This window comes from Saccostrea cucullata, unplaced genomic scaffold, assembly GCF_032062105.1.
Source record: "Saccostrea cucullata isolate Sc308-1 unplaced genomic scaffold, CSIRO_AGI_Scuc_v1 ctg1810, whole genome shotgun sequence".
Lineage (NCBI taxonomy): Eukaryota > Metazoa > Mollusca > Bivalvia > Ostreida > Ostreidae > Saccostrea > Saccostrea cuccullata.
This window is the reverse complement of record NW_026923076.1, coordinates 132,047-145,000: the sequence shown is the minus strand read 5'-3', so window position 1 is coordinate 145,000 and position 12,954 is coordinate 132,047. Positions and strand designations below refer to the sequence as shown.

The 12,954-nt window shown below is 33.0% G+C and overlaps 1 protein-coding gene across 2 annotated transcripts; it reads left to right on the top strand.

The window, feature by feature from the left end:
- The first annotated feature begins 3,072 nt into the window (after positions 1 to 3,072).
- Positions 3,073 to 12,385, top strand: LOC134263103 (uncharacterized). Of its 2 annotated transcripts, none has more exons than XM_062745413.1 (5): positions 3,073 to 5,177; positions 5,726 to 5,892; positions 6,115 to 6,210; positions 7,478 to 7,612; positions 10,717 to 12,385. In XM_062745413.1, the coding sequence occupies exons 2-5, from the start codon at positions 5,812 to 5,814 to the stop codon at positions 10,873 to 10,875; spliced, it is 471 nt and encodes a 156-aa protein (XP_062601397.1). In that variant the 5' UTR covers positions 3,073 to 5,177; positions 5,726 to 5,811; the 3' UTR covers positions 10,876 to 12,385. The 2 variants fall into 2 exon arrangements, with proteins under 2 accessions (XP_062601397.1, XP_062601399.1); XM_062745415.1 differs by lacking the exon at positions 10,717 to 12,385 and adding an exon at positions 9,709 to 10,432.
- The last annotated feature ends 569 nt before the right edge of the window (positions 12,386 to 12,954 follow it).

The window sequence follows — 12,954 nt, the reverse complement described above, 5'->3', positions numbered from 1 at the left end:
CTCATACAAATTTAAATAAAAGAAGAAAATGTCTCTTTGATATTGTGGTAATGTTGATATTAATTTGGAATAGATAAACCATGTGCATATATCACTGTGTAATACATGTACTATATTGCAGGCCATGAAGATACACATTTCTAAACTAGAAGAAAGGGTACAGCACCTTGAGAAGAAAGTAGAGAAGTTCGGAATTGAAAGATTTTCCAAAGATCCAAATTTGATAAATTTTTACACTGGTTTTTCTACTTATGATATTTTTTGTGCTGTATATAATGTTGTTGAGCCAACAGCCTCAAATATGATCAGGTGGTCACAAGTTCAGAGAAATAAGAACATTGTTTGTAATCCTTTTAGAGAAGAGTCTTTGTCAATTGTAGATCAATTTTTTATGTTTTTATGTAGAATTAGACAAGGTTTTTTTGAAGAAGATTTAGCACAACGTTTTTGTGTGTCTCAAAGCACTGTTAGTCGTATTATTATTACTTGGAGTAATTACTTGTATTGTATTTTGGGATGTTTACCCATATGGCCAGATTTAGATATTGTTAAACAGAATATACCCGAATGTTTTAAGACTGCTTATCCCAATACACGAGTTATTTTGGATTATACAGAAATATGTGTGCAGACTCCAAGTGCCAAAGTACTTAACTCTCAGTCATATTCAAATTACAAATCTCATACTACCTTTAAAGGCTTGATTGGTATAACCCCTCATGGTGCTGTATGTTTTGTTAGCAGATTATTTACTGGCAATATTTCTGATAAAGATGTAACACAAAGAAGTGGTATACTTGATCTATTAGAACAAGGTGATGATGTGGTGGTTGACAAAGGTTTTTTAATCCAAGATTTACTTGACAGTGTTGGTGCACACTTGATTATTCCACCTTTTTTAGGAAATAAAGTTAAATTTAGTAAGGATGAAGTTACTAAAACTCAGCAAATAGCAAGACTAAGAATTCATGTAGAAAGAGCTATCAGAAGGTGTAAAGAGTACCATATTTTTGATAATGTTCTGCCATTGTCTGTTGCTGGGACTGTAAACCAGATTTGGTCTGTGTGTTGTTTATTAACAAATTTTAAAGAAAAGTTATTTTGACAGTTATATTTTCAATTGTTTGATACTGTTTATGTGTGTGGCATGTAAATGAACATCATCTGCATATTTGATATACCAGACATGTACAAGTGAGAGGGTACACATACCTGTATATATTCAAAACAGAAATATGGCTTTAGTGCACAACACTTTTTTCCTTTGCATGCTTTGGGAAATTGATTTTTCTTTGTAAATTTTCATTGATATTTTTTCAAGTGATATAGATCTTTTTGGAAAAACATTAATACCATGGGATTTTATCAAGGATTGGGTAACTTTGAATTTTTAAATTATATTGTATATGCAATGCTATCATAATTACTTTTGGTAATCAACGCAATTGCAATTTTATTAAGATTTATGTTGCATGATTTTTTTTTTTGTATGAACATAAATGACAACTATTTTGAAAAGGTCAAGGCTTTGAACAAATTTGGATTTGAACAAACTTGAATCTACACTATATAAGGAAGCTTTTGCCTTTTATGGCTATTAAAGTGGGGTTTTTTTAAGTAGAAAAAAATAATGATGCCAAATTTTCATTCTTTCCCAATCATCTCCCCATTACATACATGTATAGAGAGAATGGGGGTACTTCATTAAGAATAAACATATGACAGACTCTCTTTAATCAGAAAAAAGCTTATCTGAACTTTTGGATTAACAAAACAAAGAAACCAAACAAACAAAAATAACAGCATGCAGGTACTCACATGTACAATTTTTAGCTCTACTGGTCAGAGACCAGAAGAGCTTATGCGATAGTAATGCGTCCGGCGTCCGTCCGTCTGTCCGTCTGTCTGTCCGTCTGTCTGTCTGTCTGTAAACAATTTTTCAAAATGCTACTCCTCCTACAGTTTTGGTCTAATTTCAATATAACTTGGCACACAAGTAGACTACACTAAGATACATAATTCTGTGTATCGGTTTTTGATTTCTTTGAACGGCGTTGCCGTGGTTACTAAAAATAGAAATTTCTGTGAAATTCTTTCAAAATGCTACTCCTCCTACAGTTTTGGTCTGATTTCAGTATATCTTGGCACACAAGTAGAACACACTAAGATACATAATTCTGTGTATCGGTTTTTGATTTCGATGGACAGTGTTGCTGTGGTTACTAAAAATAGAAATTTCTGTGAAATTCTTTCAAAATGCTACTCCTCCTACAGTTTTGGTCTGATTTCAGTATAACTTGGCACACAAGTAGAATACACTAAGATACATAATTCTGTATATCAGTTTTTGATTTCGATGAACGGTGTTGCCGTGGTTACTAAAAATAGAAATTTCTGTGAAATTCTTTCAAAATGCTACTCCTCCTACAGTTTTGGTCTGATTTCAGTATAACTTGGCACACAAGTAGACTACACTAAAATACATAAATCTGTGTATCGGTTTTTGATTTCGATGGACGGTGTTGCCGTGGTTACTAAAAATAGAAATATCTGTAAAATTGTTTCAAAATGCTACTCCTCCTACAGTTTTGGTCTGATTTCAATATAACTTGGCACACAAGTAGACTACACTTAGAACATAAAGAGACTTTATCAACGATCATTATTCTATTTATTGCTGTTGTAAAGTTTCAAATCCCAGCTGCTTAAGTACTTTTCTCTTCCTTTGCTATAAGTTCAAACCAGTAGAGCTTCAGTTTCGACAGAGACTTCTGGTTTTTTTTTTATGATCCATCATAGATGTTATTTTCAGTATCGAACACATTTTTGTAAAAAGTAATTGAAGTAAAATATGTCAAGTTTTTGTTTTATTTCCTGCCACCTTCCTGGTGCAAAGTTAATTCTTTCCAGATGGTAGTCATCTTTACACCAAATGAACAAATCGCACCACAAAGCACCAGTCAAACCCATTTGACCCATTATCTGATAATAATATTCATGGGAGGATTTTAGTTTGTAGCTGTTATTCACAAGAGTTAAATATTTTAAATTTGTGATAGAATGAGACTGCATTTGGACATTTAATTTCTAAGAGTCCATACATAGGAACAGAGTTGGGGTCTATGACTTTCCTGTCAGGAGAAGTTCCCAGATAAAAACATGAGGGATTGATGACTAAGCCAGTGCTTTAAACACATTATTTCCTGTTATAGTGGCGTATGCTTCTGCTGCCTCCTGTTCGTGTTCAAGTCCAAATTTCATTGCTGCTGTTTGAATTTTGTTACTTTTTAATAATGCGTCAGCCAAAGTTTCGAAATCTTTTTTCCGTGAACAAACTCTTTTAAAGAACTTTATTCGGTAATAACCAATATTTGCCCCCCAAATCAAACTTTGATGGAGTTATTTTAATTAAGTTCTTAATCAGGGGAGTATATGCTGATTTCAAAGCACTGAATATTTTCATAAGTAATGACGCCATATGTACGTAATGACGTCACAAACATGACGTAAATTTCAGTTTTTTATGAATTTTACAGAAAAATGTACATATTTCGTCGATATTTTGAGTAAAAAGTCACCGAGCGCATGTGTATTCAGGATCAATATTTTGATATAATGTGTAGTCATGATAATATCAATGAAATATGTCAATATTGTTCCTGAACAAACTTGCGCTCTATAAATTTTAAAGCTAAAATTGTTGAAATTTTGTCCATTGTGTCCTCTTTCTGAAAAAGGATATAAAATCGGACTAGATTGTGACGTCATAAAAGCAAAAATTGTGTATAAACTGCTTTGACACTATAAAATTTTCTGTTAATTTATATTTCTCATAAAATTTATTGAATACAGCACATTTCAGGAAGTTTTCAAAATTTGACTTTTGCGGGGGCAAATATATGCAATATACCGCATATAGTTCTTTAGATGAAGTAATTCTGTGTTTTCTTGCTGAATTCCAGTAGGGATTTTTAGACTGTTCAATTGTATTTTGTTCGATGTCGTCAGAATCGGTTTTTGACACGGCAAGTCCATCATAAAAATTTTGTTCACTCAGATTTAGAGCTGTATTAAAAGTTTGATCAAGAATAGGTAAATTATATCCAGGAAAAGTAGGAAACGCAGGATTGTTTATAATTGTATCGTTATTTTCGTCAATTTTCTTTTGCGGATAAGAAAGAAGGGAACCTTTAGGCACTGGTCCAACTTTTGATTCAATGGTCTCAATGGAATTAATTTTGGAGGAAGGTGGCAGTATGGTTTTAAATTGAGCATTTGTTGCCATTATATTTTGATTGAGAGATTCCAAAATGTTCTGATATGGTATAGGTTGCTGTATTGGACAATAAAATTTTGATTTCACACCATCTGTTCTTTTTATTTTTTTACAGGTAGTTTTCTGAATATGTACATCCTCAACTGCTTCAGGACGGATACCCTCTAACCGTTGGGGTATATGCCATGTTTGAGGCATTGATGTCTTAGACTTGACACGTGGCACTGTCTTTAAATCAAGCTTTTGATAGTGGGCTAATGTGTACATAAGGCCTAAAATATGGCTGCAATGTCCAGAGCCTGCTTTACATGTGCAGTTTGAACTTTCAACATCGGTACAAGCTGCAGCTTTTAGGGCAATTTGTAAATTATGTGGGGGATCATTTTTCCTCATAGAAGGAAAGCACTTGGCTCTAATACAAGCACCAGTGCCCCCTGATGTACATGGTCTCACTGAAACAATAGAAGAAGCTTACTTAGCTTCCTTGTAAATGAAAATTGATAAGGAAACAGAAATAAAAACAACCAAGGACAAAATGAAACTGATTTCAAGAAATGAAAAGAAACTTGGACAAATGATATGAAATAAAAATGAATAAAAGAGATTGAAAACCAGGTTGGGATTTATTTGCTACATAAGTAGGAAAGCAAAAGATTCAGATGATTTTTTTTTTAAATTTATACATGTATTGAATGTAAATTTAAGCTATATAAAGACTTGAAATTGAAATTGACAGATTTCTTGGTATATAACGTTACACCTCTACAGGACTTTGACATTTGTGAATATGGTAGTGTGGAATTTAATTTTCAATTTATAGGACCAACCTCACAGTTTCCTCGAGTTCTGTTCCGACCGAGTCTGGATGAAGCCCTTGCTAGAGACCTAGGAAGTACTGACGGTAAGTTATTTATAGCACTAGAGGTCAGAGGTCAGTACCTGTTATATTGAATAATTTCCTTCTCTCTGATTGGCTGAGATCCAACAATGTTAGAAAAATAATACGCTATATTGACCTGCACGTCACCTTTCAATATAAGAAATTATTGCAGGTCAATATAATAAATCATGTGACCCTCCAGGTCAATATCAGGAATTATTGCAGGTCAATATAATGAATTAATTATTGACATGTTCCATTTTTTCTGTAACAATGTGTTCTTGTTGAAATTTCTTGTTAAACCTTTAATTTCAATTAAAGCAAGGAGTTTGCTATCATTTATAATCATGTGATAAGATAGATATTGCTATTTTTTGCGGTTAATATGATGATTTAGACACCTGAGGAGTACAATATTCACTGAGCCCAAATATTGTACTTCGAAGGTGGCTAAATCATCGTATTGACCTAAAAACAGCAATAATTGTATATTATTATATAAAAGGGTAGAGGTCTTTATTTTTAAACATTTTTTGTTTTAAATGTATTTGTAACATATCTTGTTGCAGACACTTCATTCCTGAGTAGCAGTACAGTCCAGGCCCCCAGCCTAGGGGTGGTTGTGTACCAACTCCGTCAGTGTGCTAACCACTTTATGTCTGTGTACGAGAGTCACAAACAACATCTCCTTAAACTACAGAGTCTGGCTGATCTTAGTACAGATGACCTCAAACAGGTAAAGACACAAACAACACCTCCGTAAACTACAGAGTCTGGCTGATCTTAGTACAGACGACCTCAAACAGGTACAGAGATAATAAAATCGAAGCATAACATACGACAAAAGATATGAAATCGGAGAAGGTTGTTATTTTTAGTCATTTAGAATATATGTCTTTTATGTATATTTATTTTTATAAATTATGTATTTATCTGTTTATTTAGTTTTCTGTTGTAGAAGAGAAGCTTACATCTCATCAGAGACAGAAACTCGCTAAAACTCGCCTCACCAAAATCGTGCAATACAAAGAGGAACAACTGCATTACTTTGCTTGTATCCTTTATGAATGAAGAGTGATATTATAAAATAGGCATAAAAGTTTTTTGTTTGAAGTTGAAGCAATTTTTAGGTCATATGAGTAAACTTGGGTGACCTATTGCTATCCGTTTTCGTCGTGCGTTGTGGGTTAACATTTGAACATTTTCACTTCTTCTCTGCAACCACTATACCAATTTCAACCAAATTTCACATAAAGCATCTATGGGTGAAGGGGAACAAAAATTATGAATTTCATGATCCCTATCCCTGGGGCCTGAGGGGTGGGGCCAAAACCACTAAAATTAATGCAATCTTTAAAAATCTTTTTCTCTACTCCTGGGCATCAAGCAGTCAAACTAGCTGTTAGCATGATTGTAATCAGCATTGAGTCCTCTACCAAAATTGTGAAATTCATGGCCCTGGGGTCAGGGGTTTTAGTGCTAGGGTGGGTCTAAAATGAGTATATGGTGAAAATGCATTATTTCTTTGAAAATCTTCTTTGATTCTGGGTATTAAATAAACTAACTAAGTACATAGTTATGATGAGCAAGATTGCCTCTACCAAATTTGTAAATTTTATGGCCCCAGGATCAGGGGTTTTGGTGTTAGGGCAGGGCTCTATTAATTATTTAGTGAAAATACATTAAATCTTTGAAAAATTTCTTCTCTGCCCCTGGGTATTAAGCAGATGAACTACCTATATGGTTATGATTAGCAAGGACCCTAATCTTCCAGAATTGTGAATTTCAAGGCCCCAGGGTCAGGGGTACCACAGAGGGGTGGGGGCTGTACTTATATACTGAAAATGAATGAATTGTTTGAAATGTGCTCCTTGGTATTTATCAAATAGTTTTGAAAAGCAAGGGTGCCTTTTCAAAAATTGTGCAATGTGTGGACCTAGGGTCTAGCTGGGGTTCATGTGTGGTGGGGGCACTACTGAATTATTGCTGAATATTACTGATTAGATGAAATGCATTTTTTGTTCCGCTATCCTGTCTATGGGTATTAAGTAACCAAACTAAGCAATTGTTAAGTGTATAGTTATGATGATCAATGGTGCCTTTTTCAAAATTGTGAATGCCATAGCATCTGGCTTAAAACATGAATCAAATTCAATCACTGAAAAGTTGTTGCATGATGCTCAGGTTACCTATAAGGCCCATGGGCCTCTTGTTTTTTAAATGTTGGCAAGTTCTGTGCATTTTCAAACATGAGGATAAGGTAGAAGCATTGAAAAGCTAGAACAAACATATATCAGTAATCTCCCTTGACTGTGCTGCAGACATCTTGGAGAACTGTCTGTTTATGTTGTGACGCCACCTGGAGTATTATCTCATTCACTGCGTTCCTGTCAATCAGCAGACATCTACATACCAGAGTCAGACTCGCAGACTCACTCAACTCAGGAGGCTTCAAGGTTAGACAAGTTCTTAGTTTCTCCTGCAGACGAGTTTATACCTTTTCATCTTTTTTTGTTCAGTGAAATATTAGTAGCGTCCCGTCATGTGTTTTCGTGGTATATACGTTTTCGTGGTATTTTTTATTTTTAGGAATAATCCCACAATGCGAGATCGGAATGACGTCATATTTGCTATTAATAAAGGGGAACCCTGTGCATGTTTTATGACCAAATGTTAAACCTTTTTGCCATTGCCAAAATAAATTATAGCGAGTGAGTTATGCATAGTTCATATATTTGACAATTTGCGTAATATACGCTTATTCGTCGTGTTTTGAACTAGAATATCAAACTAACAAACTGCCGGCGATCCTGCATATCCTGCATATCATCGTCTGTTAACTATCCATACAGCTTCCGGTCATGTGACAATAATTTTGGAATTTCCCAAGTTTGATATTTTTTCTACGGTGATCTAGTAACGTCATTTTTTATATAATTTTCAAAGAAAATATCGGGGGTGTTAAAAAGTTATAAGCTAAAAAAAATATTATGCCATTGATAATTAATTGAATTAAACATTTAGTTTCTTTAAGTATACATGGAATTTATATCTTAAAACATGAAACGTTAAAATAAAGCTTTACGTAATTACTTCTAGGCCACCCTTGAGAAAGAGAAATTTTTTACATTATTTAGCAATGTAGCTTAGGCACGCCTAGATAGATGTGGTCTTAATTAATAACAAATAAATTTCCATGTGAATAATGTAATCATTTTGTCAATTAACTAGTATTTTTGACACTGTAAATTTTATAAGGATTTTGCCCGACTAGATTTCCGTAGTTTACTTGTTTTATAAATACCACGAAAACATATGACGTCATCAAAAAAATCGAAAGAGCAACTATGCAAGAATTCAATGACCTTCTGAACAAATAACAAATGATATGTGAGTTAAAATCATTTTAAAATAAGGAGAATTATTGTTTGTATATGTGGTAAATAGCAAACATCTCAATTATTGAGTCTTGAAGCACTTTATTACAAATTAACCGTAATGCCACGAAAACTCATGATTCGAGGGTATTGTATGCAGGGAAAATTTTACATTCAATTTTTTATACCTTCTTCACAAGTGTGAGAATGACGGAGTTTGGGTGAGAAGTTTTGGTGAATTTAAAATAAGGCAAAATTGTTTGAAAAAGTTAGTGGGCAAAAATAAACCCGAATGAAAATAATGTTGCATACAATAATTTTTTTTATCTCAGTGTGTAATGTACTTCTAGGTATAATGATATCTGATAAGTTAATTAATCTTTAAATGTTTACAGATTTGACGGGGATTTCTCATTCATCATGCATTGGGAGAATCTGATGCTGACTCTTTACTAGACGAAGACAGACAGGTTATGATGGGGGTGACCAGTGAAGATATAGAGACACTGAAACAGACAACAAACTCAGCCATTCACGACTCGCTCCTCAAAAAGATACAAAAGATTGACCAGGTAGTGAAATGACAGATAATGATTCCAAATAAAGGGAGAAACCTTGAGAAAAAAATGTACAAAAATGAAAGAAAAAAATTAGTCCATACCTCTCCCACAGTCAACATTTAAAAAAAAAATGGTTCAACCCCCCCCCCCCCCCCCATTCCAGCACAACCACTAAAGCAATTCACTTTTCACCCACAGCCAAGTGTTTCAGCCAAATCTTTCCCCCGGCCCATCTTAAGATATAGTTCAAATATATGTACCCCTTCCCAATCTCCACAGTAAAAGTGGTTCAGCTATCACATTTAACTCGACTCTTCCACAGCCATAATTATAAAGTGTTTCATCCATCCATTTCCTCCAGCCTGCTTGGTCCATTGTTTTGCGAGATTAATGATTAATGGAAATTCACTTATCATATGGAACATTGGAATTAGCATATTTTATTCCATAATAGGGTACATTTTTACTTGATCCAGATGGCATTTATATATCACACTGGATACTTTAAAATAAGAAATACAATTTATTTTTATTGAGCTATGCTTAATTCATCACCTCACTATGAAAATATCTTTGGATTTATATAAACCATTGTTTGTTTGTTTCTTTGTGTAGGAATTCTGTAAGTCCAGGACCAAATACATCTTTGTGGAGGCCCTCATAAGGAGAGTAAGAAGACTATTGAGGCTCAACACAGGGAGCTGATAACATAAAAACAGACACAGCTGCCTCACTATAGTGAAAAGATTGATGTTGTCTATAAATTTTGATACAACTTTTTTATAATTTATCTAGTTCTACTGACAGTGTACTTATTTAGCTGATATCACATGGTACTTGACGTGTTAATATCTGTTAAAATAATTTTTGACCGTGTTTTAAAGATGTATGATGTAAACCTATAGGGTTTTTCACAGACATACTGTATAGGGGATTAATTTCACGTGTTGTAATTTTCACGTTTTTCTCTCATCTGACACGATCGCGGTTTCTTGAATTCGCGGAATTCGTACATAATAAAAGTTACCTCCCTTGTCTATATCTGTATTTAAACCATAGCATAGCTACATGTAAACGATATTAATAATCAGTGTTATGACTTTATTTCACGAACAACGGGGTATGTTTAAATAAAATAATTAGATTTGATAGGAAAAAAAAAATGACGATTAATTAAAACAAGTGCAGTTATCAAAAGTCCTTGACTCTAAAAATCAAATGTTTTTCTTCGATACAACGCAACGGAAAAGCACTGGACCATCAAAATAATTGGTCTAGTATCTGTCTGCTACCAATTTATCATAATTATCATGAAACTATCAACAATAAAATATACTTTACATGCATTTCATACATTTTATATATACATGTATGTAATATGTAATGGTTTGGGCCATGGATATATATTGTCCAGGGTAGCTCAGTCGATATAGCACATGACTTGTGATGCAGGGGTCTCGGGTTTGATTCCCCGTCCATCCATACATTTTCTCTTTTCCTGTTACATATACATGTTTTTCACCGAAATTCTATATACACTGTATAGGATATAGACGTCGTGGGAAATATATTTTGACGTCAACTGCGGATAATATTGTATTTGTTAAATTTTATAAATTACAGATAGATTCATCAGTACAGAGTACAAGATACGTGAATATGAAGTCCAGACCATTCATGCTGATGATGATTCAACTACTGCAGCTCGACGGCAGAATGACTTTCCATCCCTTCCAAAAAAGAGCAGGACAAGAATCGCTTGTTGAAAATAAACTAACATAGTCAATAGACTACTTTTCTTTGTCAGCTTTATATTACGGGGTACATGCATCTCTTGTTTGAGTGTTACATTTAAAGTGGAAACTAATCACTCCACATATAGATTTTTTTTTTTCTCCATTTTTCATATTTAATCTACCCTGTTGTATGTCTGGTGTGGTAATAGATCACTCCACATGCACCCTTTCATGTTTAATGCACTATGTTATGTTTTGTATATGTCAGGTGCAGTATTACACTGCTGTAGAGTGTAGATTATTCTTTTTAAAAAAATGTATGCATAATTTAATGTCGACTTGTGATGTCGGGTTCAGTAATAGGCCAATCAACAGATATTCTCTATTATCATGCATAATCTACACTGTGAGTGTTTTTCAGGCTTTTTAATAAGCTGCTCCAGATATTCATGTGAATTTTTTTTTTTGAACTTTTTATATTTAATGTCCTGCATCAAGTGTTATGTCCCAGTGCAGCATTGTCATTTTGTTTTTAATTTTAGGTATAGTTTATGTAATTTTATGTCTCATGTCAAGGATGGTTTTAGACTAAGCCCATTTCAAGTTTTTTTTCTCTGTTTACCGTCCAACCTTCAATCAAAAACCTAACTACATGTACCTATTTGTAAAAAAGAAATATAAACCAAAAAATAAAACACAGAATGTACTTGTATCATGTCTATAGTTATAATAATAGTGTAAATCTGAGGATTTTATTTCATCAATCTGCTTTTCTGATAGAAATATCTATTCTTCAGCAAAATCAAAATAATAAATGCCTAAAGTACACCACCTATGACATATTTATTGTACACATTTGAGAAATTGACAGAACTCAAAAGATTTCAACAAAAATAATCAAGTGTAGGGCTTCTGATTTTGTTTGATTTTCTGATACATGTAGGTGTCAAAAACCAAGGTGCAATTGGATGCCAAAACAGAAAAAAGACTTGGAATGGCCTATTAAATGTTATTATCCTACCTGTTCATGGAATAAAATGACTTTTGTTCAATTTGAAAGAGTACTGATTTCTTCAATGATATTCTTATTCTATGAAATAGAAATTTGTGAATTTTGCAGTGCTATGTCAGATGGATTTCTTTATTCTGTATGACCAAAATGTATTTTCGGACAAAGTAGAATGCATTTGACATGTTAATAATTAGGGGGATTTTTGACATTGCAATGAAAACAATATCAGATGTATAAAAGGAGGGGGGTGTATTAGACCATTCTGTAACTTAATAGTTAATTACCTCTTAATGCAGCTGGGATTTCTGAGTGAGAAATAGTATTGGACATTTTTGTCATACAATATATTTTTTAGAAATCTATAAGAAATCATAGAATTTGTTTGCATGAAATTAATCAAAAGGGATCATATTGAAGAATTTTTAAATGTGTTTTTTTTTAATTACATTTCTTTTTCAAGTATTTATTGTTGAAATATAAATTCATATTTTAATTTTGTTGAGGAATTTTTTATGGATTATTTCAATACTGGTTTAATTACATGTTTTATTGTGAGGGGAGAGGGGAGGTAACTCTTCAAGTTATTACTCTACATCTTCAATGTATTATAAATACTATTTCTAATTTCATAAAAATATTTTCTTTAGTCATTTATTAGCATTTGATTTTTACTTCTGATTTATTTCTTCAGTTTTTCCCTAATTTGCTATGCATTTTTTTTTAAAAGCCACTTTAATCATTTTTCTTACCTTTACGATGGGAAACCAAAAGGGGGGGGGTAGTTGTGGATCATCTAGTACCTTTATTAGCCCTCAATGTGACCAATTGCAAGATTTTTTGAGTGAAGAATAGTATTAGACAGATCTTTCATATAATGATAAAAAATAAAAATTCTATTGGACAGATTTTTTTTTAGAATTTAAAAAGTGTCAAATTTGTGTGCATGAAAATGGCCAAATTTGTCGAATTTCAAATGTTCTACATGGATTATTCTCTTAATTTATATATGTTCAGACAATCCATTGTTAAAATAAGTTAATAGTATCAATATTGTTTAAAAATAATTTTTGATATTGAATGCATATTGCACAATAAATTTTTATGGGTAATAAT

What these genes read in the sequence shown, in the direction of transcription:
- LOC134263103 (XM_062745413.1), top strand. Translation starts at nt 5,812, where the DNA reads ATGTCTGTGTACGAGAGTCACAAACAACATCTCCTTAAACTACAGAGT. An exon ending in GTACAGATGACCTCAAACAG is followed by an intron (nt 5,893 to 6,114) that starts GTAAAGACACAA and finishes TTTCTGTTGTAG; the next exon opens with AAGAGAAGCTTACATCTCAT. An exon ending in ACAACTGCATTACTTTGCTT is followed by an intron (nt 6,211 to 7,477) that starts GTATCCTTTATG and finishes ACTGTGCTGCAG; the next exon opens with ACATCTTGGAGAACTGTCTG.